The sequence below is a fragment of the Staurois parvus genome, unplaced genomic scaffold (genome assembly GCF_062004578.1).
Source record: "Staurois parvus isolate SC_StPar_1 unplaced genomic scaffold, SC_StPar_1.0 ptg000147l, whole genome shotgun sequence".
Classification (NCBI taxonomy): domain Eukaryota; kingdom Metazoa; phylum Chordata; class Amphibia; order Anura; family Ranidae; genus Staurois; species Staurois parvus.
Window position 1 is genome coordinate 23,307,906 of NW_028317943.1, and position 22,941 is coordinate 23,330,846.

Consider the following 22,941-nt stretch of genomic DNA (forward strand, 5'->3'; position numbering starts at 1 on the left):
CAGATGGACCATGGCGGGTCAGCCTGGTCCCCCCGCCCCCCAATATGCTAAAACCTGGCAGCCGGAGAGGGATAGAAAGACTAGCAATTGGTGTTCCTCTGCTCTCTTTCAGAATCCCTCAGCGGAACCCAGGAGGCCCCTGATAGACTGCCCTCCTGTACTCGCAGGCTCTAGCTTCTCCAGGAAATGTGGTTATTGTGAGGATAAGCTAGCTAGGTCCCATCTTAAACCATTTTACTATACATGCATTAACAAGCTGGAAGGGAAAGAGGCTTCAGGCTTGATGAAAGATTTCTTAGCATCTATGCAAGTGGAGATGGTAGTGACCATCCAGTCTTTTTGAACCTCAGTGGCACAGCTGCAGGGTAACTCCTAAGGAAAGCCTGTCTTCACAGGAAAGCCTTAATTCTAGAGGGGGCCCCAGTTTATTCCTCCCATCTTCCCAGATACTTTCTCCAGCCCAAGCCAGGTATGAGGTGAGTAAGGGAGAGCTGATTAGTCTGCCTAAATCAGACCACTGCTCAGGGGAGGAGGTGGACCTAGATCTGGGTAATGAGGCACGTGAGGTTAAGCCTGGCAGGCACCTCTTTCTACTGGAAGACCTGGAGGGACTCCTTCAGGCAGTTTACGCCACCAAAGAAATCCCAGAATCCCCCAGAGAGACCTCAGCGCAAGACAAAATGTATAGGGGACTAGTAAAGGCCCATACTAGGGTGCTCCCCTTCCATCAATCCTTAAAGGATTTAACCCTACAGGACTAGAAGGATCCTGAAAGGAGAATGGTCAGACCTAAGACTTGGAAATTAAGGTTCCTCTTTAAAGAGGAGGAGGAAGATAGATTCTTCAAGCTTCTCAGGTTGGATGCTGTGATGTCTCAAGTTACCAAGAGGTCTGATCATTCCTTCGAGGATTCAGGGAGCATTAAGAATTTGATGGACCAAAGGTCTGAATCCCTCCTAAGGGAAGGCATTGGATGCTAACACATCTGCCATGGCCTCAGCTCTAGTTGCAATCTTTATTGCCAGAAATGCAGACTTTTGGAATGAAAGATTGGCCTTCAGGCTCCCCAAGGAAGGTCTTGAGGGTGCTGGGACTGATATCAGCAGCTGTCCAGGCCATAGTGTGGGCACAATTTCACTCGAAACCTGCAGTTCTTCCTTCTGTCCTGCGGGGACATGATTATGGAATCCCTGGACAAAAATCTGGTCCTCACTCCACAGGTAAAATCCTCACTAGAATGGTGAATAACCCCCAGCAATCTCCAGGGACGCAGATTGCCCTGGGCACAGTGAGGACCCCTAAAAGTGGTCACAGATGCAAGCTTCTGGGGGAAGCCAAAGCCCAAGGTCCTTGAAACAGGGCGATTTCCCAGTCTTCCCAGGGAGCTCAGAGCGCTAGGCAAAGCCCTGAAGGCTTTCAAGAACAATATCTTGGGCAGGGAGGTTCAAATTCGCTCCGACAATGCCACCACGGTGGCCTACCTGAACAGTCAGGGTGGAATCAAATCTAGACATCTTCTGGACCTATCCAGGGAAATCCTGAGTTGGGCTGAAGGGAAAGTTCTTTCCCTAGCAGCGGTTCATATAAAAGGGACAAGCAACCTGGAGGCAGACTTCCTTAGTCGCCAGCCGATAAGACGGGGATTGGGAGCTGAACCAGAAGGCCTTTCAGGCCTTGGTGTGACAGGTCAGCAGGCCAAAAATAGACCTTTTTGCCAATGGCAAGAACAGAGCAGTAAGGAGTTTCTTTTCAATGTCCTGAGAGAGCGTCAAGGCGGCCTAGATGCTTTGTCGCAGATCTGGCTGTTCAAGCTGGCATATGCCTCCCACCCCCCCCCCCCGGCGTTAATCCCGTTGGTCCTCCAGAAGCTCAGACAGTCGTTGGGCCAGCTCCTCCTAATTGCGCATTGGTGGCCAAGGAGGGCGTGGTTCGCGACCCTAAAAATTCTCTCCGTTTTTGATGTTAAAAATTAGCTTTTTTGGTTGGCTATCACCACAGCTAGAAGGGTTTGAGACCTACAAAATTTGTCGGCCAAAGAACCCTTTTTGTTGATCTTGCCAGATAGGGTCACCCTTAGGGCAGATCCAATGTGCCTGCCCAAGGTAGCTTCCTTATCTAATAAAACACAGGAATTAACTTTGCCTTCCTTCTGTGATAATCCTAGGAATGCAAAAGAGAACTTCCACCATCTTGAAGTGCTTAGATGTCTCCTCACTTATTTGCATAGGGCCAAAGATTTTAGGAGGTCCGGCCATCTGTTAATTTCTTATGCTAGACCAAGGAAGGGGCTTCAAACATCTAAGACTTCGGTCTCCAGGTGGATCAGACAAGTTATGGCCTTATGGCTGAGAGTTCCGGAATCCCTGCACCAGCAAAAGTAAAAGCTCATGCAACCAGGGCTATGGCCACATCCTGGGCAGAAAGAGCGGAGGCCTCCTAGGAACAGATTTGCAGTGCAGCCACCTGGTCCAGTCAAGACACCTTGAAACATTACTGTATTGAAGTACTGTCACAGCAAGACTTGGCCTTCACCCGGAATGTGCTACAGGCTGTGGTCCCACATTAAGGTAGGCCTGCGGTTACTTGATTATCCTCTCAGGTGTGCCGTCCTGGAAGGTGATTGGAGGAAACCAACCGTTGGACATACCGGTAACGGCATTTCTACGAACCTTCCAGGATGGCAGGCCTACTTCCCACCCTAGTAAAGGAAATCCCTAAAAGTAGTAATCGGTGAGTGTCTCTGTATAGTGATTCCTCTTGTGGACCGGTTTCAGTAGTTACTTCATTACAAACTGGATGGCAAGGGGAAGGGAGGAGACTTATAACAGTTGTAAATTGGTTGTATTTCCTGTAGGGAGGAGCCCCTCAGGTGTGCTGTCCTGGAAGATTCGTAGAAATGCTGTTACCAGTAAGTCTAATGGGGTTACCAGTAAGTCTAAAATGTGCATTTATTATTTTTGGTTGCAGGAGCCTGGAAACCAATGCACCAGGAATCAGTAGATCACTGGTGCCATGCAGATCTCCTGCAAATCTGTCAGCAGATCTGCTTGCCCGTACGGGATATACTGACATGAAGAATCAGTTAATTGAGGACTACAAGCTGACAGCCGCTAAGGCTGTTGGGACTTGTAGTTTCTTATTCACAGAGGACTGTGACTGAGTGATGTGACCTGGTGGGCGGAGCCCCACATGGCCACGTTTTTTTTTTCCCTAATTTGACCGCTACTGTGGGGAGAGAAGGCCCCCTGCTAGCTGTCAAAGTGTGGGGAAGCGGGGGCCGGTGTATTCATAACATGTTACACCCTGAATATGGGTGTACCATGTTATGAAAGGTGAGCTTTTCCTTTAAAGTGGTTGTAAACCTCAGATGAAATATGAACAAAGCATATCCCTCTATAGTGTGTGCTTGTCTTAGCTCAAAGCACTGTAATTTCTGACTGCTGTGTCCTTCCCCTGCTATAAGCATGAGTCACTTTCTGATGAATTTTCTTAACACCAAGAGAAAAAAAGGTTACAGGGGATGGAGCAGATCGACAGCCTCAGCTCTGTTCTGGTGAGCTTTGTGGGGGGGGGGTCCTGTCCCTCCAATAAGTTCTCAGAGCTCTCCTCACTGATGTAACTTCAGCTCTCTGCCCCCTGCTTTTCAGAGCTGAAAGATCCCATGTACATTCTGCGCTTTGAATGGATGTAGGGGAAAGATGCTATAGATAAACAGGTACAACTTGTGTAGAAGCATTTACAACCACTTTAACGCTTATTTAAAAAAAGCATTTGTCAAATGTATAGAAGTCTGTTCCTACAGTGTAATATCTGGCTTCCTATATATTTTGCAGTTTACTTTGCTGGTGAGGGATGGATTACCATTTAGACACTTTTTATGGAACTAATTTTAGTATTCAGTAGATACTCTCCAGGGGCTGCAAAACAAGATAGGTTCGCCATGATTGTATGTTGTTGAGCTTTGAAACTTGACTCCAAACAATATGTTCATGATCACTTTCTTTTCTGAAAGGAAGCTGTGGCAAATCTTTTTGAAAGAGTAGACAAAAAAATAATTTAATAAAGTAAGAATGCATCGCTCACATGGCTGTGGGGCTGCACAGCGGTGTGATCTGTCAGCGGCTGTGTTACAACCGATGACATATTGCTGCACCAGCCCGCTACCAGTGTCATGTGAACTTTATGACCAATTACATCAGATCATATGACAATTGTATACAATAGATGGCTTCCTTTCATGCAATCCATTATATACAATTATGTTGTTAGCTGTGAATGGTCACAACAGTCACATGATATTCAGGGCCAATCACAGCCCATCTGGATCGTGTCATAAGTTTTGTCCAGTCACAGCTAATCACAACAAAAGACTGAATTGGTTTTATTCAGTAAAAATGGTTGCCAATATCAATGACGTACATTGGTATGAGCAATCGTAAATTAAAAAAAAAAAATCTTGATCACTTGCCCAGAGTAATACAATGTTACTATGGTGATATTGTATTGCTGTGGACACAGTGTGTTGGAAAAAAGTAATATAAAAAAAGAATTTTCTTTTTTCTTTTTTTTTTTTACATACTGTCAACAGTCAGTGTCTCTTGATCACCACCACACCAGTTATATGATAACACTGCACTGGCCTGGTGACCATATGTTAAAAGTTAAAAAAAAAAAAAAAAAAAAAAAGTTTTTCCAAAAATATTCACAAAACATTACAACTTGGGAAAACACGGCATGCCTCTTACTAGATACCTTGGACTGTCCATTTTCCAAAAATGGGTCATTTGAGGGGTATTTTGTACTATCCTGACGTTTTGCGGGCCTTAAGAAATGAGATTGGCCATCAGTACACCAGGACTGATTGATTTTTTGATATATATATATATATATATATATATAGACTCTATAATTTCCTACAGACTAAATTAATATACCGTATTTGCCGGCGTATAAGACGACCCCCAACATTTCCACTCAAAATATAGAGTTTGTTATATACTCGCCGTATAAGACTACCCCCTCTTTCTTTTTGCTGGTGCCATGATAGGGTTGATAGGGGTTTGACTGCTGGACATTTTCTATGCTGTATTGTACTGTACAATGGTGCAGTACTGTGGTTGGCTGTATACAAAGCCTGATTGGATTGGTCCCTGCTCCCTGTCTGCCCTCTCTGTCTCCATGTCACTACCATGTCCCTGCATCTCCCTGTAATTGGCACTAGTGCGCAAGTCCGCATGTGCGAGCTCTGCGTAGACAAGGGGCGGGCCGGAGCGCCGCTGCTTCCCGCCGAGCAGAACGGGCCGGTCACGCCGAAAAGGTTGGCACCCCTGTATTGCTGCTGATGCTCGCCGCAGCCACGCTGATGACCCGCCACGGCTAGTATGTAGAATGAGGTGGGCGGGCGGGCATCGGGAGGCCACTATGGGCACCGGGCGAGTATTGGAAGGCCACTATGGCAGCTATGTCTATCCCAACTGAAGTGCACCCGGCGTATAAGACGACCCCCCCACTTGGAGGCATGTTTTTCAGGGCAAAAAAGTTGTCTTATACGCCGGCAAATACGGTACACTAATTTTGGTTTATTTTTTTTTTCTTTAAAGGTTTCGTGTTTTTTTTTTTTTTTTTTTTTTTTTTTAGCAAAAAATAAAAAAAAAACTCAGTGGTGAATAAATACCACCAAAGGAAAGCTCTATTTGTGTGAAAAAATTATAAAAATGTGGTATGCGTACAGTTTTGCATGACCGTGCATTTGTCATTCAGAATGCGACAATGCTGAATGCCTGGTATTGAAGTGGTAAGGCAATAAAAACCTGACACAAATTTTTACATTTCCTCATTTTAAAGAAAAGAAACAGCTGCAGTTAGGCTTTAAATATTAGTGGACTGTCGCCCAACCATTTCTACTTTTCTGTAATTGCTGATGAAGAGCTACCATTTCATGTCATTTTCTAGGTTTAAGTATGCCTTCATGAAAATATTTGCTTACTTTTCAGACGGTCTGCTGCTTGGAGGACAACCAGTGAAGAGAAGAAAGCTCTGGACCAGGCCAGTGAGGAAATATGGCTTGATTTTAGACAAGCTGCTGAAGCTCATAGACAAGTAAGGAAGTATGTTATGAGCTGGATAAAGCCAGGAATGACCATGATTGAAATCTGGTAAGCTTTTAGTTCGGCATGTTGGTGAAGGATCTCTTGACATTTAATTATAGATATCAGAAAATAATCCCTTTAGTTATTGTCCTTTTTGTCTGCCTCTTCAAATTTTGTAGGCATTGTATACACACTGAACATCTGTGTACAATACGCTAATACATAACTTTGCAAAAAAGGCCTTTTCACATTGTAATGCTGCAATTAAAAAAAACTTTCTGATTGGTAGAAATGTTGCTAATTTTTTTTTTTATTCAATGTTTTCAGTGAGAAACTAGAGGACTGTTCTCGCAAGCTTATTAAAGAAAATGGCCTGTATGCTGGGCTTGCTTTTCCTACAGGCTGTTCCTTGAATAACTGTGCAGCCCACTACACTCCTAATGCTGGGGATCCCACAGTGTTACAGTATGATGATGTTTGCAAAATTGATTTCGGAACACACATCAATGGTAAGGTGCCGTGATTCATATTTGTATGCAATATTTGCACAGTAATTAAGAGGCCCATCGTAACTAAATGTTTCTTCTTGGCTTTTTTTTTTTATCTCAGGACGTATAATTGACTGTGCTTTCACAGTCACATTCAATTCAAAGTATGACAAGTTGCTGGAAGCTGTCAAAGATGCGACAAACACTGGAGTACGGGTATGTTTCATAAAGACCTTTTGAATTTTCATCTCAAGGATGTTGAATCAGTTCTGAATTTTGATTTGCCACCTTCAGTGTTCCGGTATTGATGTCCGCCTTTGCGATGTTGGTGAAGCAATCCAGGAAGTTATGGAATCATATGAGGTTGAAATTGATGGCAAAACATATCAAGGTATGCATGTAACACTGACATAAATTAGGTTGCCGCTTACCTTTTCTGATTATGTACAGTGGGTAACGTAGTCATAATAACCGTGTACCATAGACAATAGCAGAGAATTCCGTAAAAGGAAAAGTATGGCCAAAGATTTTTTTGGCCATAATTCTCTTTTGGGACACGGGGTCACACTTACTTTTGCTCTCCAGTGACCCAGAATCAGTTGACTGCATGCTATAGCTCACTGTCCTCTGATGTGGTGGGCCGCTTCTTTCTCTAGGTAGATCCCATTGCAAGGGACCATCCAACTGCCTGACAGCTAGTTCTGGCTCTCAGTGCATAGCTGGGAGCTGTAGCCAGCTGCACCCAACGCCTCTCCTGCCTGGTGCTCCAGTGAGCGCTGCAGGATTGGAGTGGAAAGCGGTGACTGGCAGCCGCTGCTCTTTACTCCGAGTAGACTGAGAACTTGAGCAGTCAGCGGTCATGTGATCACTCAGTTCTCGGTCTTATAGCCAACGTAGGACAGCTGCAGCTTCGCACTGATGCTCCAGCATAGAGGTGAGTATATATATTTTTTCTTGAAACCCCAAACGTCTTCAAGATCATCTGCAATTCCTCTTGCATTTTAAAAATAGAGATTGTGTTGCCTATATAGAGGTGAACTTTGATAAAGGAGTCAATTGGGTACAAGTGTGGATCATCAGCAGAGAAAATACTAACTAGAACGCAAAAGGAGAGAGAGGGGGGAAGGGGGGGAACTTTTTGCATGAAGTGGGGGAGAAGGAAGGGTAGGATTAGAGGATTAAGGTAGAAGCGTAGTAGTTGGAGAGGGAAGGCTTCGAAATCCCCTACATTTTATTTTCCAAACTGGTATGTCATAAGGAATGTAGGCCATCAGATGATGATGCATGGATTCCAAACAGTTATGAATTTATGTGGGTGTCTACTGAATTTTTTATTGATAAAGACCAGGTTAGTGCGCTGGTTAACTTCAGTAGATTGATTGCCATTAGTTCAAAGGTGGCCAATTTGAACTGGATTTTAGTGAGGGAGGTTTTAAGTGAAGGAGCAAGTGACTTGGGTACATGTTAATGAAGCATTTCAAGCATGTTATTTTTACATAGTAACACTGGTCCAGATTGGACCAGTTCACCTCTGTATATGCTATATATCTGAAAAAAAGAGAAAACACCGCTCCCAGGTTTGCCAAGCACTGTAAAATCAAAGAAATGGCAGCAGAGGAGCAGGATAAGCCTGCTGATTTGTGCTTACTCATAGCAGTTTCCATTGGCTTGGACCAATGTAACTCTGTATATAACATACCTGGCTGATGCCCCTAGAAGCTGGAAATCGCTGAAGTAGGCACCGATTCTCCAGTGACCTCCTACTTGTTCACTTGCTTCTGGGTCCTGTGCTGAGCGGCCGGGCCTGATGCATTCTAAATACAAGTAACTGGCCGCTCAGAATGGGTGACATTTGGAGAATGCTTTGCATTTGGACGAGGTGGAGAGAAAGATGTCACTGTCCTGACTCTACACCTTGTCCAATCAGAGAATCTTTGCTTTTATTGAGGAAATTAATGGTGTCTGTACTGAGCTGCCGACCTCTTGTATTCAGAACACATCAGGCCTGGGATCTGGAAGCAATTGGGGTTCATTGGAGTAGCGTTGTCTTTCTCAGTTATATCCAGCTTCCAGGGGGATAGGTGAGGTACGGTATATGCATAGATACAATGGTCCAGGCTGGACCAGTCCAGAATCTATTTAGCATAGAGCAGAACCATCAGATGTGTACAAGCTCAAAATCTGCTACATTTTATCTTTTGCTTTTAGATCTTTCTTGCTAGTGTAAACCTGAGAGAATAAAAAAATAGTGCTACAGTATATGCAGATATGTCCATTTATTTTTAGGAGGTACTGGATATTCTTTACAATCTATGACTATTATTTTCTACTTGGTCACTTTTTGGGGTTATTTATTAACTAGAATAAATCTGTATTGTTGCTAATTGATTCAAAACTCCCTCTACCCAGCTTTGCTAGTTCCATTAATATTTTTTTTTTATACCTGAACACTTATGACCTTTTTTTTTTTGTTTTATATTTAACACTTTTAGTACTTTTTATTAGTACTTGCAATTGCATGACGCTATAATGTGTTATTTCTTCTGTTTGACATTTAATCCACATATATTTGCTAAAGTATAATTTGAAGTGTAGGAGGCAGTGTTCTCTACCCCAATATAGACCCTGGAGAATAAAGTAGTGGATGTTTAAATTTTTTATGTCACGGTATTTGCACAGTGGTTTTTCAAACAGATTTTTTTTAGAAAAATGCATGTTAATAATTTGTGGTAAACACAATATATTACCCAATTTTGGGGGGGGGGGGGGGGATATAAAAGATGTCAATCCAAGTAAATACCCAACATGTCACGCTTTAAAATTGCAAATACCTGTGAAACAGCATCAAACTAGGGTATTTTAATAGCCTTTACAGGTTCCCAGTTTAGCGTTGCACAGGAGGTGCTAGAATTATTGCTCTTACTCTGACATTCACAGTGATGTCTCACACGTGTGGTGCGATTACCGTTTACATATGTGTGGGAGACCTACATGTGCGTTCACATTTGCACAGGGGGTCAGGGGTGCTTAAAAATACAGTAAAATAAATTAAACAATTTTTAAACACTGTGCCTTTTTTCATATATTTTTTTGGATCAAATTCATTGCCATCACAAGGGATGACCAACATCCCTTGTGATAGCATGGCCGTGACAGATCCTGTTTATGGGGAGATCTGATGTCTTTTAGACCCCAGACTTCCTCATTTAGCCAGTCAGCAGTGGGCACCTCTCCCGGCAGGCAACACATGGGGTAACGAGGGGCTCTTCTGTAGGACTGCAGGCTCCAGCAAAAAAATGTTTTGCCTGTCTGCACACACTGCAGAGATGAGGGAGGAGGGGACCTCTGAGCACACCGCCGAGAGAGAAGACATTCTTCACCTGGTGGGCTGAGCAAAGCTGATGAAGGAAGAATTGAAGTTCTTCTGGAAGGCATTCCTGCATACCCACACTCTCTTGGTGATACATCCAGACTGTTACTCCCTCCATGCACGGCAGACTCCACAGGTGAAGATTCAGCTCCTTCACACACACTGACAGCCACCCTAGTTTTGTTTACAATTCCGTTGTCAGCACGGGACAGCTGAATAACTCATTGGTTGTTAAGGACAGGGTGGCCTGTTCCTTAACCCCTTGGGGCCAAACTCATGCAAATTAGCGGCTCCACTGGACTGGGCTTTTTTCCGTGGGGCCGCTAATTTGCGTACCTGTCTTTGTTCTTGGAACGCTCCCAGCACAAAGAGCGGGTTGTCAGTGAGCGCCCCAGGTCTGGTTGTAAAGTTTGGGACCCGGAACTCCCGATTCCGGGTCACATGACCTGTGTGAAAGCCTCTAAATTGGATATCAGTGATCAGTTACTGCGAAGCCTGCTCCCTTTGTTTTCTCTCTGAATGGAGGAGAGAGATGCATTGTATCTCTGTCCTTTTCAGAGAAAAAGTGTTTTACAAAAAATAAAATATAAAATAATATAATAAAAATACCTAGATCAAGGTTTGATCTAGGTCCTTGCCAGGGTTAGTGTTTGGGTCAGGGTCAGTATTTTTTTTGGCCAGGATATGTTTAGTTTAGTATCCGTATCCGTTTTTAGATTTAGCATCAGTGTCAGTTGCAAGATTAAAAAAAAAAAAAAAAAAGCAAAAAAAAAAGCAAAATGTGCAATATTGTTTCTGGACCCGTACTATGGGTACTAACATACCTAACATACATATGTGGTATCGCTGTGATTGTCAGGAGCAGGAGAGATGATTTTGGGTTGTTCTTTGGTGGTTGGTTATGGTAGTAGCAAGAAATATATAAATACATTTAAAAAAACATTTATTTTATTTTTATTTTACTATTTTGAATCAGTTTTTCTTTTGATAAAAAAAAAACATTCAGGATATCTGTTACCATTTACCACCAAATGAAAGCCCAATTTTTCCTGAAAAAAAAAAAAACAAGGTAAAACCCACGTGAATGCACAAAAAGTAGTTGTGATATGTACAGTTTTGCTAACACATATCAAAGTTGCAAAATTGTGCTTCGGCGTTAAGATTTGCTTTACCCTTAGGTGTTGACAACTGATAATTGCAGGCATTCTTTTGTTTATATTTCAACTGTCAGCAGGGGAGTCCCGCTGACAGCTGAAAGAACCAAACCTGAAGGTATCGGTTTCAGGTATTGGTGCATTTGCATGAGTACTGATATCCGTACTCAGTACTCAGATTTGCACAAGTATCGTTGCAACCCTAGTTTTTGTTGTTATGAAGAATGTTTTAACCATTGCCGGCCAGTCACATACCTGGTACATCACCGGTTTTCAAGTGAATGTGCTAGGATGATGTTTAGGGTCGACAGTAAGCTTTTTTGTAATAGCAATCAAAGCTGCTCGACTGCTATTACAAGCAGCGGGAGGGGACATCAACCCTCCCTCCTGCTCCTGCCTTCCACAGCTTTAACAGGAGCTACCATCCCACCAGGATTGCCTATCGAACAGCCAGCTTTGTTCTGTTCCATTAAATAGTAAATCGTCAGATCATGGGCAGTAATTCTAGCACCAGACCTCTGGAAATCTAACGTGGTAACCTATGGAGGCTTTTAACGCTTCGCCTATGGATAATATTTACATCGTCTGTCGCCGTTCCACAGGCGTGCACAATTTTACAGTGTGACCTGTTTGGTATCTGTTTACGCGATGTAACATCAGTGTGTGTGTGTGTGTATGTGTATATATATATATATATATATATATATATATATATATATATATATATATATATATATATATATATATATATATATATATATATATATATATATATATATAAATAAAATGTGTGTGTGTGTACGTAGCGTCTTTATAAATACAACCAAACTCTATAGGCTGTATTGCCAAGTTGTAAGTGGGAGTGAGGGAGTACACAGGGCAGGGTACATTATACTTTCCCGAGTCATCTTCTAGGACAGCTCACTTGAGAGATAGGCTCCTCCCAGGAAACACCCGCTCCACCTTTTTCCTCTATAAGTAGCCTCTCTCCCAGGGGACCCTCAGTATTAGTGTTTCCTCAGGCCAGGAGTGAGCTACGCCCGTTTTGTTATTTTTCTAGGGCCACCTGGCGAGGTACAGAGGCCCCCTGGCTGAGGCCCCCCTTTCCTCCTTTTCTAAGCAAGGCAGGGGCCTTGTGAGGGGGCTTCAGTCAGGTCCCCTTCGTGTAAACCCCTCTGGGGTGGGGGTGACAGACCCCAAATGGTCCTAGCAGGGCTCTCCAGGGGGGCAGAGCCCGCTACGCCGACCTGGGCAGGATTGCCTTTCCCTTGGGCTGAGGTGAGCTTACCTTTTCCGGGATCTCTGCAGCATGGACGGTGGTCGGGAGGACGCCGGAGTCGCGTCATTTCCGGGCGCCGGGAAGTGACGTCACTTCCGGCGCAGGAACAGGAAGCGGCGCTGCCGCCATGTGGATTATGGGCGGCGGGCCGTAGAACTCGCTCACACCACGGCCGCTTCTTCCACCGGCGGCCGTGAGAGGGAGGCCGGCGCATGAGGACCCCAGGGAGAGGGCGGAGCCCGCTAAGCCCTGCAAAACAGCCGCACCAAGGGGGAGTTCGCGGCAAGGATGGAGGCAGATCTGTCAAGGCTGGGGGAGGCCTGCAGCAGGTAAGGGCCTTTTTGGCTGCCACAACCACCCCGCCCGCCCTCTCATTCCCCCCTGCCCTCCTTCCCTACACTACCTAGGGGCTTTCTGGGTGCTGGGGGGCCACGTAGGGGCCCCAAGGGGGCTGCACGGCGGATGGGCGCCCTATGTTCCTCATCCCCAGGTGGGCCCACAGGGGGGTGGCACAGAGGCTTGGTGGTTAGCATGTCTGCCTTGCAGTGAATGGGTTGTGGGTTTGATTCCCGACTGTGACACCTCCTGCATGCTTTGCATGGTTTGCATGCTCTCCCTGTACATGCATTGATTGCTAAGAGTCCGGGTTCCGCCCAGGACAAAGCCCCAACCAGGCACCTCAGGGAGATGACCTGGAGGAGGAACAACCGGATCTCTCCCTCCATGACCAGCTGTATGCAGGTCTTAAAAAAAAAAAAAAAAAGGGAAGAGCGGCCACGCAGTCCATGCGTATTCTACTTTATGGTCCTCCATCAGAAGGGAATGGGAAGAGCCGGAAAAGGAGGCTCTTTCCCAAATACCTCAAGTGGAGATTCCCATTAAAGGAAGAAGATGCTGCACCGTGGGGACAGCATTCCGTGTGGCTCAGAGTGAAGCAACTTAGTCTATCACTGCAAAAAGGCCCAGGTTCAAACCCAGGCTCAGGCACAAAATCTACTCTTAACTTGCCCAAGGCCAGATGCTCCTCTTTCTAGAACAAGGCGCCTCGGCGGGAGAGATCCAGGAGTCGCTGCCGGTCTTAGGGGAAACTGTGGCTTTCACTGCAGACGCATCGATGGAAGCTATTTGATTTACAAGCAAAAGTCTACTGCGCTTGTAAATTCTGCCAGAAGAGCTATCTGGTTAGAATCTTGGCAGGGGGATCTTGCCTCTAAATACGACAAAAGGAGACTAGGCACAGGCTGGGGATCAAGGATTAGTCAAGGGGAATGGAAGACTTCCTCTTCAACCCCAACCAGAATAGATCCAGGAACCGGTCCAAGTGACCGGAGGAGCCAAGTGGGAGGAAGGCTGGGACACTTCCACATACAGGGGTTAAAAATCACTCGGAACACTTTATCTTAGATGCATTCCGAATGGCTACAGAATAGAGTTCTCAAGACCCCCCCCCAAAGGTTCTTCGCAACACCCCTGCCAAGGGACAGGGGAAAAGCGGACATGTTAGTAGACCTCCTGGATGGGATGCTCGGGCAGAATGTAATTTGCCAGCTGGAGGAGGAAGAGAGGGGGAGTGGTTTTCTACTCCCATTTCTTCCTTAGAAGGAAGGCGTTGGGAACCTGCGGAATGATACTCAACCTGAAAAAGGGGAACGAGTTCGTGGGACCAAAAACAAAAAAAAAAAAAAAAAAAAAAAAAAAAAGTTTTGCAAGGAGACCATACACACAGTGAACAGAACTACTGCCACCAGGGCGTATTTATGGCTTAGATGGATTTGAAGGACACATATCTGCATGTCCCGATAAGGGAGGAATCAGAGAAGGTTCTCAGGGTTGCGCTGGAAGGCGCAGGGGCAACAATTCTATTTCAGTTCAACGGAGGCAGCATGCAGGGGCGTGCATCTGTAATCCCAGCTCCTTTGGTGGCAGAGACTCTCAGACTGTTTGAGTCCAGGAGTACTGGTCTCTCCTGAGCCATAGTGGTTGGCGCGTCTGCCTTGCGGTGTATGGGTTGTGGGTTCGGTCCCCGACCGTGGCGCCCCCTGCATGGAGTTTGAGTGTTCGCCCGCGCTTGCAGGGGTTTCCTCTGGGTACTCCCATTTTCATGCACTCCCCTGCGGTCTAATGTCCGAGCAGAACCGCTACTTTTATTTGCAAATACAGAGAGGGGTGTGGAATCCCACGTACGGTGCACAAATTCCTTCCCAGAGTCCTTGGGATGGCTAATCAATAGGGGGGGGAATATCCCAGCTAATGCCTCCCAGAAGGATCACGTATCTGAGGTATGCCCTGGATTCCAAGAATACCTGCTTATACCTAACGGGGGATGGCGACCTGCACGGATGGGCAGCACAGTGGCTAAATGGTTAGAACTTCCGCCTGACAGTACTCGGGTCGTTGGTTCAAATCCCAGCCACAGCACCACCTGCCTGGAGTTTGCATGTTCTCCCTGTGACTGCGTGGGTTTACTCCCACACTCCGAAGACATGCTGGTAGGTTAATTGGCCCTAGTATGCCAGTGCTGCAATGAGGTTAGTGGGGCGCATGACAGCTGCCATACCCGGAGTGCAATGGGCACAGTTTCACTCCAGAATACTGCAGGACCATGTCCTCTCCCACTGGGATGGCAGCCAAGCAGCCTTAGATTCCAGGATCCGCCTCACACGCATGAGGAATTCGCTAAAGGGGGGGGGGGGAGAACATCCACACCTTAGAGGCTGGGAGAAAATGGCTGCAGGTCAGCCCGGAAAGAATCACCACAGATGTGAGTATGTCTGAGTGGGGTGCTCACATGGAAGACCGCCTGGCCCAGGGCAGGTGGGACGCGGAAATCTCGGACAGATCATCAAACTACAAGGAATTCTTGGCTTTCCAGGGTACGAGAGGGGAAGGAAGTTCAGATCTTATCCGACAACACAACGGTTGTCACGTACTTAAACAGATAGGGGGGGCACGAGGGCCCCGAGACTGATGGATCTGGCAGAAACCCTCCTGAGCTGGGCAGAGACAAACCTAGAGTCCATCATAGCAGCGCATCTGAAAGGCTATCTCAAACAGTTGGCGGACCAAATGAGCCGGAGAGAGGTCACTCAGACAGAGTGGTGCCTCAGCCGTACAGCATTCAATCAAACCTGCGCCAGATGGGGCACTCCCTCCGCGGATCTCTTCACCAACAGCCAAAATACAAAACTGGGGAGGTACTGCAGCCTGCAGAAGGACCCCAGGAGTGCAGGGAGAGATGCATTAGCCCCGCATTGGGAGGGAGACCTTCTCTATGGGTTTCCTCCGTTCAGACTGTTGCCGGAAGTGATGCAGAAGATTCAGTCATCCCAAGCCAAAGTCATCCTGATTGTACCGTTTTGGCCCAAAGGGCCATGGTTTGCCCAGCTGAAGGAAGTAAGCTCAACGGACCCATGGATGATACCGCCCTCACACGATTTACGGGGGGCAAGGGGAGGTGCTACACCCTCACCCAGGAGAACTCTCCCTAGCAGCGTGGCTTCTGAGTGGGACAGGCTAGCCAGGAAAGGCCTGTCAGAGAAAGTGGTCGCCACCATCTTAGACAGAAGGAAGAAATCGACAAACACCGTATATGATTAACTTGGAAGAAGTTCTCCGCCTGGAAAGATAGGAATGGGTCGCCGGGGGCTCCCATCTTGAATACAGCATGGGAATTCCTCCAAGCCGGGGTAGATAAGAACCTGGCTGCAAATTCCCTTAAGGTGCAGGTAGCAGCACTATCAAACTTTCTGGAATTAGGATTGGCGGCAGACCCATTAGTAATCAGGTCCCTGAGAGCTATCTCTAGGCGCCGAGTCCTGCCCACGCCGAAGCACCCTACATGGGACCTGGGCACAGTTCTGACGAGTTTTTTCAGCAAGAACCTTTTTGAGCCTTTGGAGGTGTGCTCCTTTAGACTTTTTGACTCCTAAAACCATCCTGCTTGTAGCAATTACGTCTGCCCGCAGAGTCAGCGAACTGCAAGATCGGTTGGTAATAGAACCATACTGCACTAGCCTGCGGGACAGAACCATCCTCCGCACGGATCCGGCGTTTCTACCTAAGGTTGCGTCACATTCTCATAAGTCGCAGGAAGAAATAATACCATCCCTGGAGGGAGACTACAGCAGAATTGATGATCCAAGGAAGGGGGACAGTGCCTCCAAAGGCACCATCACAAGATGGGTAGGAGAGGCCATTTCTGAAGGTTATAGAGCTGCGTCTGTCACCACCGGCCAGCCTAAAGGCGCATTCGACCAGGGCCACCGCAGCCACCTGGGCGGAAAAGGCAGGGGCCTCCCCTGGACAGATCGGCAATGCCGCAACATGGTCCAGTTTCGCCACCTTCGCTAGACACTCCAGATTTGACCTAATCGGCAGCAAGGACCAGGTGTTCGGCAGGAAGGTCCTACGGACAAAGGGCCCACCCTAGAGCATGTATTTCTATTCTACTCCTCTCAAGTGAGCTGTCCTAGAAGATGACTCGGGAAAACGCAGTTATTTACCTGTTAACTGTATTTCCAGGAATCTTCTAGGACAGCGTAACTCCCTCCCGATTGCTGTGTGATTATGTACTAGGGTTTCGTCATGCTTGAAATCGTCATTGTGTCTCTACTACCATTTTTATGCTTTCTCCTAGGCCTTCGGTCATATTCTTATACTGAGGGTCCCCTGGGAGAGAGGCTACTTATAGAGGAAAAAGGTGGAGCGGGTGTTTCCTGGGAGGAGCCTATCTCTCAAGTGAGCTGTCCTAGAAGATTCCTGGAAATACAGTTAACAGGTAAATAACTGCGTTTTGTTGATGGTGAGGTGACCTGTAAGTGGGGGTGGGTAAGTAAGTGGGAATGAGGGCGTGGACAGGGCAGAGAACTGGATGGTCTGGGGAGGCTGTTATTTTACATAGTGCTAAGCACTGCTACCTTGCTGGGAGGGGAAACACAAACCACGTCACAGAAGTTCCTCATCTGTGGTTTGCAGGGCATTGTTCCATTACCTCCCAGGCAACTGACAGAGGGTGACTGCATCTCTCAGCGAGTTCAGCTTGCCGATCGAGTACTAGAGATTTTAGTTGACTAAAATATAACTAAAATAATTCACATTACTTAAAATATAACTAAAATTAAAATGGCACTTTAGTCAAAGGCTTAGGACTAAAACTAAATTGAAATTTGATGTAAAAATTAACAGTGGTCTGAATACTGTAGGGTGCTTGTTAATAAACCATCATTGATTCTTCTATTTATATCTATTTCATATTAAAGCATGAGAGTTATAGAAGGTTTTATTTCAGGTAAATAATCTTATTACTGGAAGAAGATTAAATGGTAATCTTGCCATCAACAACACACTCCTGTCCTAAACTTCCAGCGGTACTGAGCAGTGATGTCACCTTAGGATAAAGAGTACATGACAGTGGAACATGTATTCCACATAAGCAGGAAACTGTGCCATTTATACATTTTATATACAGTCCAGAGGCAGAGAACACAAAGTTATCAGCTCACAGAATTATGGTTAGTTTATATACACTTTAAGCTTTGGAAAATGTCTTTTCTATAAGCCAAATTTCTATACTTTGTAAGGGTTTCTTGTATATGCCTTTTATCTGGAATTAGTTTTTTTTTTTTTATTTGTCCTTCCTGTAGGGCAACACTAGCCCTTAGGGCTTGTTTACCTTTGTGTTGTCTGTGAAAAGCAATCCATGGTGGATCTCTTGCACGGTGCTGCAACTGGGCAGCAGACGTGCAGGGGGCCATACTGCCGCCCCTTGAATGCCTGGTTTATATGACCGCTGAATGGATTTTTTCCTATGAAAATACCACGTCATGAACATAATGTTTGCTGTGTGGCCCCATTCACTTGTATAGCTTATGTTTGGCACCAATAATGTTCACCGAACGTGATTTGGGTGAGGGGAATCATTTTTGCTGCACTGTGCACAAAATATGTATACCTCTGTACTGCTGCTTTTTTTTTTTTTTCTGTCTCACAGTTTGGATAATGTGTGTATTTGTTATGTCTCTTAACTTTTTGTAACTTGACTTTTTTTCTTTTTATTAAGTGAAACCCATTCGAAATCTGAATGGTCATTCTATTGGCCCTTATAGAATACATGGTGGAAAAACTGTGCCCATTGTGAAAGGTGGTGAAGCAACACGAATGGAGGTACATTTTTGCAGTTGATGGCACTTTTTATCTTTTCTCATTAAAATATTCTGAAAAGAAAATGACAAAAATTATTTTTTCAGGAGGGTGAAGTGTATGCAATAGAGACTTTCGGTAGCACTGGGAAGGGAGTGGTTCACGACGACATGGAATGTTCTCACTACATGAAAAACTTTGATGTCGGGCATGTGCCAATTAGGTAGGAGTCTCTTCCGAATTTTGATGTGTTTAAATAAAAATACTGTTGTGCAGCAATGCTAAAGGTTTTTTTTATTTTAGTATCTTTACATCTTTGTAGTCTTCCAAATCTTTCTGACCAGTGTTCAGTGTTTATTAAATGAAATGCGATGAACAAAGCTTTTATTTTATGTGGGGAAAAAAAGAATGGCTACAAGGATGCTACCTTTCTGCTAACAATGAACACAAATATTCTGGTGTATGTGTGCCCTTCCTGAGATCAAACGCTTAGGATGTATTGCTTTTTCCCACTGCCATTTTTTCTTTTTATACAGCATAGGCAAAAAGTGGGAAGCTTTCTTCTTTCCCCCATTACAATTACACATACATCCCCCTCCCCCAGAGCCCACAGCCTGTTTTGGTGCTTATATCTAAATGCTGGTATTGCCTGCGCAGTGAGCCCTCACACTCATAAGGAAGACTGTGGAATGCTGAAGGGTTAGTATCTCTCAAGTTAGATGGAATCACAAGGGGCGCTGTAGAGCACCATGCTAGTTCATGCAAGCTTCCTGTCAGAATATCTGCTTGGCTGTACATCAAGTACGGCTAGCAGATATTCTGACAGGTCTGCAGGAGACCTGCAAGGCATCAGCAATCTACTGATCGCTGCTCTAATGCTTTCCAGGCTCCTTTGGACAAAAATAATAAAATGCACATTTTTTTACCTGCAAAAAATGTGCATTTATTATTTTTGTCCAAAAGGTGAACTTATCCTTTAATGTTGTAGACTTGTGGAGGGTGCGCTGAAAAGAAAGAGGGCAGTAAAACCTAGGGTTTCCAGTGAGGGGAACATACTACCTCCTATGCAGAAGCTGTATCACTCTAGATACCTCCACTGGCTGTGGTTTTGATCTGATGGTTTGCTGGATGTAAGATACATTCTAAATGAAGTTTATTTGAAAAAGGAAAGGCAGAGATGCACTGCTCACTTTCACTGTCTATAACACATCTAAGCAGCTAGCATTGATAATTACGGAATTACCTGTGTCTCGTTAAAGGCTGAATTCACCTTTTTAACCACCTCCCACCCGCCATATAGTAAAAAGACGGACGCAGGGTGGTTCTCACATTCTGGGAGAACGTCATATGATGTCCTCCCATTCTCATCACGCATGCGTGGCTCAGGGAGTGGGAGTGCGCGGTGATCAGCGGTGCGCTGTGTCTCTCGGACACAGCAGATCACCGATCACGGAAAGAGCTGAAGATGTCGGCTCGGTCATGTGGTCAGCTGTGTCCAATCACAGCTGATCACATGTAAACAGGGAAATGCCGGTTATTGGCATTTCTCTCCTCTCGAGCTCTCACGCTGACCGCTCGAGAGGAGAGCCGGTAATCGGCTTTCCACGGAGGGGACATGTACACTGATCATGATGATCAGTGTGCCCTGATGATCAGTGTAGCCCCAGCAGTGCCACCTGTCAGTGTCCATCACTACCTCGTGCCAGTGCCCATCAGTGCCACATATCAGTTCCTACCAGTGCACATCAATGCCACATATCAGTGCCCATCTGAGCTGCCACTGTCACCCATCAGTGCCAGTCAGTGCCACCTATCAGTGCCCGTCAGTGCCGCCTATCAGTACCATATATCAATGTGCCTTTCAGTGCCCATCAGTAATGCCTGTCAGTGCCTCCTCATCAGTGCCACCTATCAGTGTCCATCAGTGCAGCCTCATTAGCGCACTTCAGTGAAGGAGAAAAATCACTTATTTACAAGATTTTATAACAAAAACTAAGAAAAAACATTTTTTTTTCTCAAAATATTCAGTGGTTTTTGGCTTAACAAAAAATAAAAAACCCAGAGGTGATTAAATACCACCGCAATAAAGCTCTCTGTCGCAAAAAAAGATAAAAATTTTGTATGGGTACAGTGTTGCATGACCGCAATTGTCATTCAAAGTGCAACAGCGCTGAATGCTGGAAATTGGCCTGGGCAGGAAGGAAATATAAGTGCCCTGTAGGTTTGTGGTTAAAGCCGAATTTTCATAATAGAAGCCTTTTCTAATGTCATTTCTGCCCAAGCCATCCTAATGTGCTGATCTCTCACTTATCTAGTCAATGGCTGCCTTGAATCTGTACTCTTTTCAAAATTAAAAAAAAAAAAAAATACATTCTGAACCAGACTTCCTGTAGCATCATGTGACCAACTAAGAAACTTCATATCCAATCATGTGCTGCTTTACTGCAGAATAGGGCATGAGTTACCTCTCTGGACCACATTTCAGAAAGCACTGGGTTGAACGAAGGTAGTAGAGAGATGGACGGGAGCAATATTCTAGAGGGGGAGGGCAGGAGCATGGTGTGTTAATTAGGTCAACTGCTGAAGAGTTTCCTCGACCCACTAAGGACTCTGATATCCTGCAGGAAGGATACCAGGAAGTTGTGCAGGACTTTTATATAGAAGAAAGCTGAGGTGGGAGCCTGCTTCAGAACATAGGGACAACTTTTTCTTTTCTGCAACAGAGGTACTATACATTAATGGTATATTGGTACATTGGGAAGCTAAAATTTAGAAGAAATAAAAGAAGTGACATTTAAGCTCATAGGTTGAGATTTATTATCCAACTGTAGTGCTAAACTTCATTCCAACTGATATTTCAGTGTTGCTTTTTTTTTTTTTTTACTTGTGTTTTTTCCCCCCTTTTTCAGACTTCCAAGAGCTAAACACTTGTTAAATGTCATCAATGAGAACTTCGGCACTCTTGCTTTTTGTCGCCGATGGCTGGATCGACTTGGAGAGAGCAAGTATCTGATGGCACTTAAGAACCTGTGTGATTTGGGTATAGTGGACCCCTACCCACCCCTCTGTGATATCAAAGGCTCCTATACAGCACAGTTTGAACATACCATTCTATTGCGCCCAACCTGCAAGGAAGTTGTGAGCCGAGGAGATGACTATTAAAGCTGATGTTGAATTTGCTGCTGCCTGTCTCTAAATATGGCTTCTGTGGGAGCATATTGTAAGAATAATTGGGAGAAGTGATTTCCTAATGTCCGCACATCAAATTGGAATAAATGTGGATTAAAGGCATAGCTTTACTAACATTGGGCAAGGCTAACTTTCAGACCTTTTAAAACAGAGTATTTCTTCAGCTCGCTGGTTCAGGGGAATGCTAATTATGCTAAATTTCATGTTTAAAATATTTTGCATATGAGATGCTTTCGAAGTATTTATATTCAAATATATTAGCACAAGTTTCTTGAACTAGTTTCTGCAGATGCTAGCATTGCATTTTAACTCCTTGGAAACGTGGGGGTTTTTTTTTGGTTTTTTTTAAAGCGAAAAAAAAAAAAGATAAACCAATAAATTTGACTTTTTGAATCCAAAATCCTCTGTTTACAAGGGAGTTGAAGTCTCCTTTGCTGAATGGCTGTGTGTAGGTTTTCCAGATTCTCATTTAGGTCTAAAACTGTATTCACACTCAAGTGATTTGTAGCATGAAGCTTCAAAAACGCTCCAAAAATCAATTGTTCTGTATGGTGCCTGTTCACATGATCAAGTGTGAACAGGCACCATAGAGGACAATTGATTTTTTAAGTTTGACCTTTTTTTGAGCTTCAAGCTACAAGTCGCTCAAGTGTGAGCACAGATTAACTCAGGCAGTTACTGTGTGAATCAGGAATCTATCAAATGCAAATGTTATTGACTAATGGGTTTTCAACATTCTTTGATCTAGTGACATATGCATCATCATGTGTTCAGATCAAGTGGGTGTAACAAAATGTACTTGTTCAGATGTTTATAAAAGAAAAGTTTATTCGTTTTTGGACTTATTTTCATGACCATTTTAGACTGTTCTCTAAGTTTAAATATAATTCCTGAAAATATTTTAAAGGCTATTTTAGGGATATATTTAATGTTTTCAAGGTGTAAAGTTTTACAAGGTGGATATAAGGATAAGCTGTTATGTAACTTGTATATGTTAAATGCATTGTATAAATACTTAACCTAATTATACCTTACCATGAGGATGACTGACAAAAACATTACTTTGGACAGTCTATGCAGTGCCAGTAGACTGTAAGGGAGACCTGTACTGAGAAAAATAGGCAGGCTGCCACTTCAGAGTGGGCTTTATTTTTTCCAGATGAGGGATGTAGAATATATGAAGACATGGGAGCATCATGATTGCAACGAGCATGTGTGTGTATATATTGCTTTA

The 22,941-nt window shown here is 44.7% G+C and overlaps 1 protein-coding gene across 1 annotated transcript in view; it reads left to right on the top strand.

Annotated features, from left to right (window-relative positions):
• Positions 1–22,542, top strand: part of METAP2 (methionyl aminopeptidase 2) — a 37,179-nt gene extending 14,637 nt beyond the window's left edge. The window contains exons 5-11 of the mRNA XM_089674128.1: positions 5,994–6,155; positions 6,417–6,598; positions 6,699–6,793; positions 6,872–6,968; positions 18,439–18,542; positions 18,626–18,741; positions 21,428–22,542. Of these exons, the coding sequence (XP_089530254.1) occupies positions 5,994–6,155; positions 6,417–6,598; positions 6,699–6,793; positions 6,872–6,968; positions 18,439–18,542; positions 18,626–18,741; positions 21,428–21,680 (1,009 nt within the window). The 3' untranslated portion in view covers positions 21,681–22,542. The remainder of the gene's footprint in view (positions 1–5,993; positions 6,156–6,416; positions 6,599–6,698; positions 6,794–6,871; positions 6,969–18,438; positions 18,543–18,625; positions 18,742–21,427) is intronic.
• The last annotated feature ends 399 nt before the right edge of the window (positions 22,543–22,941 follow it).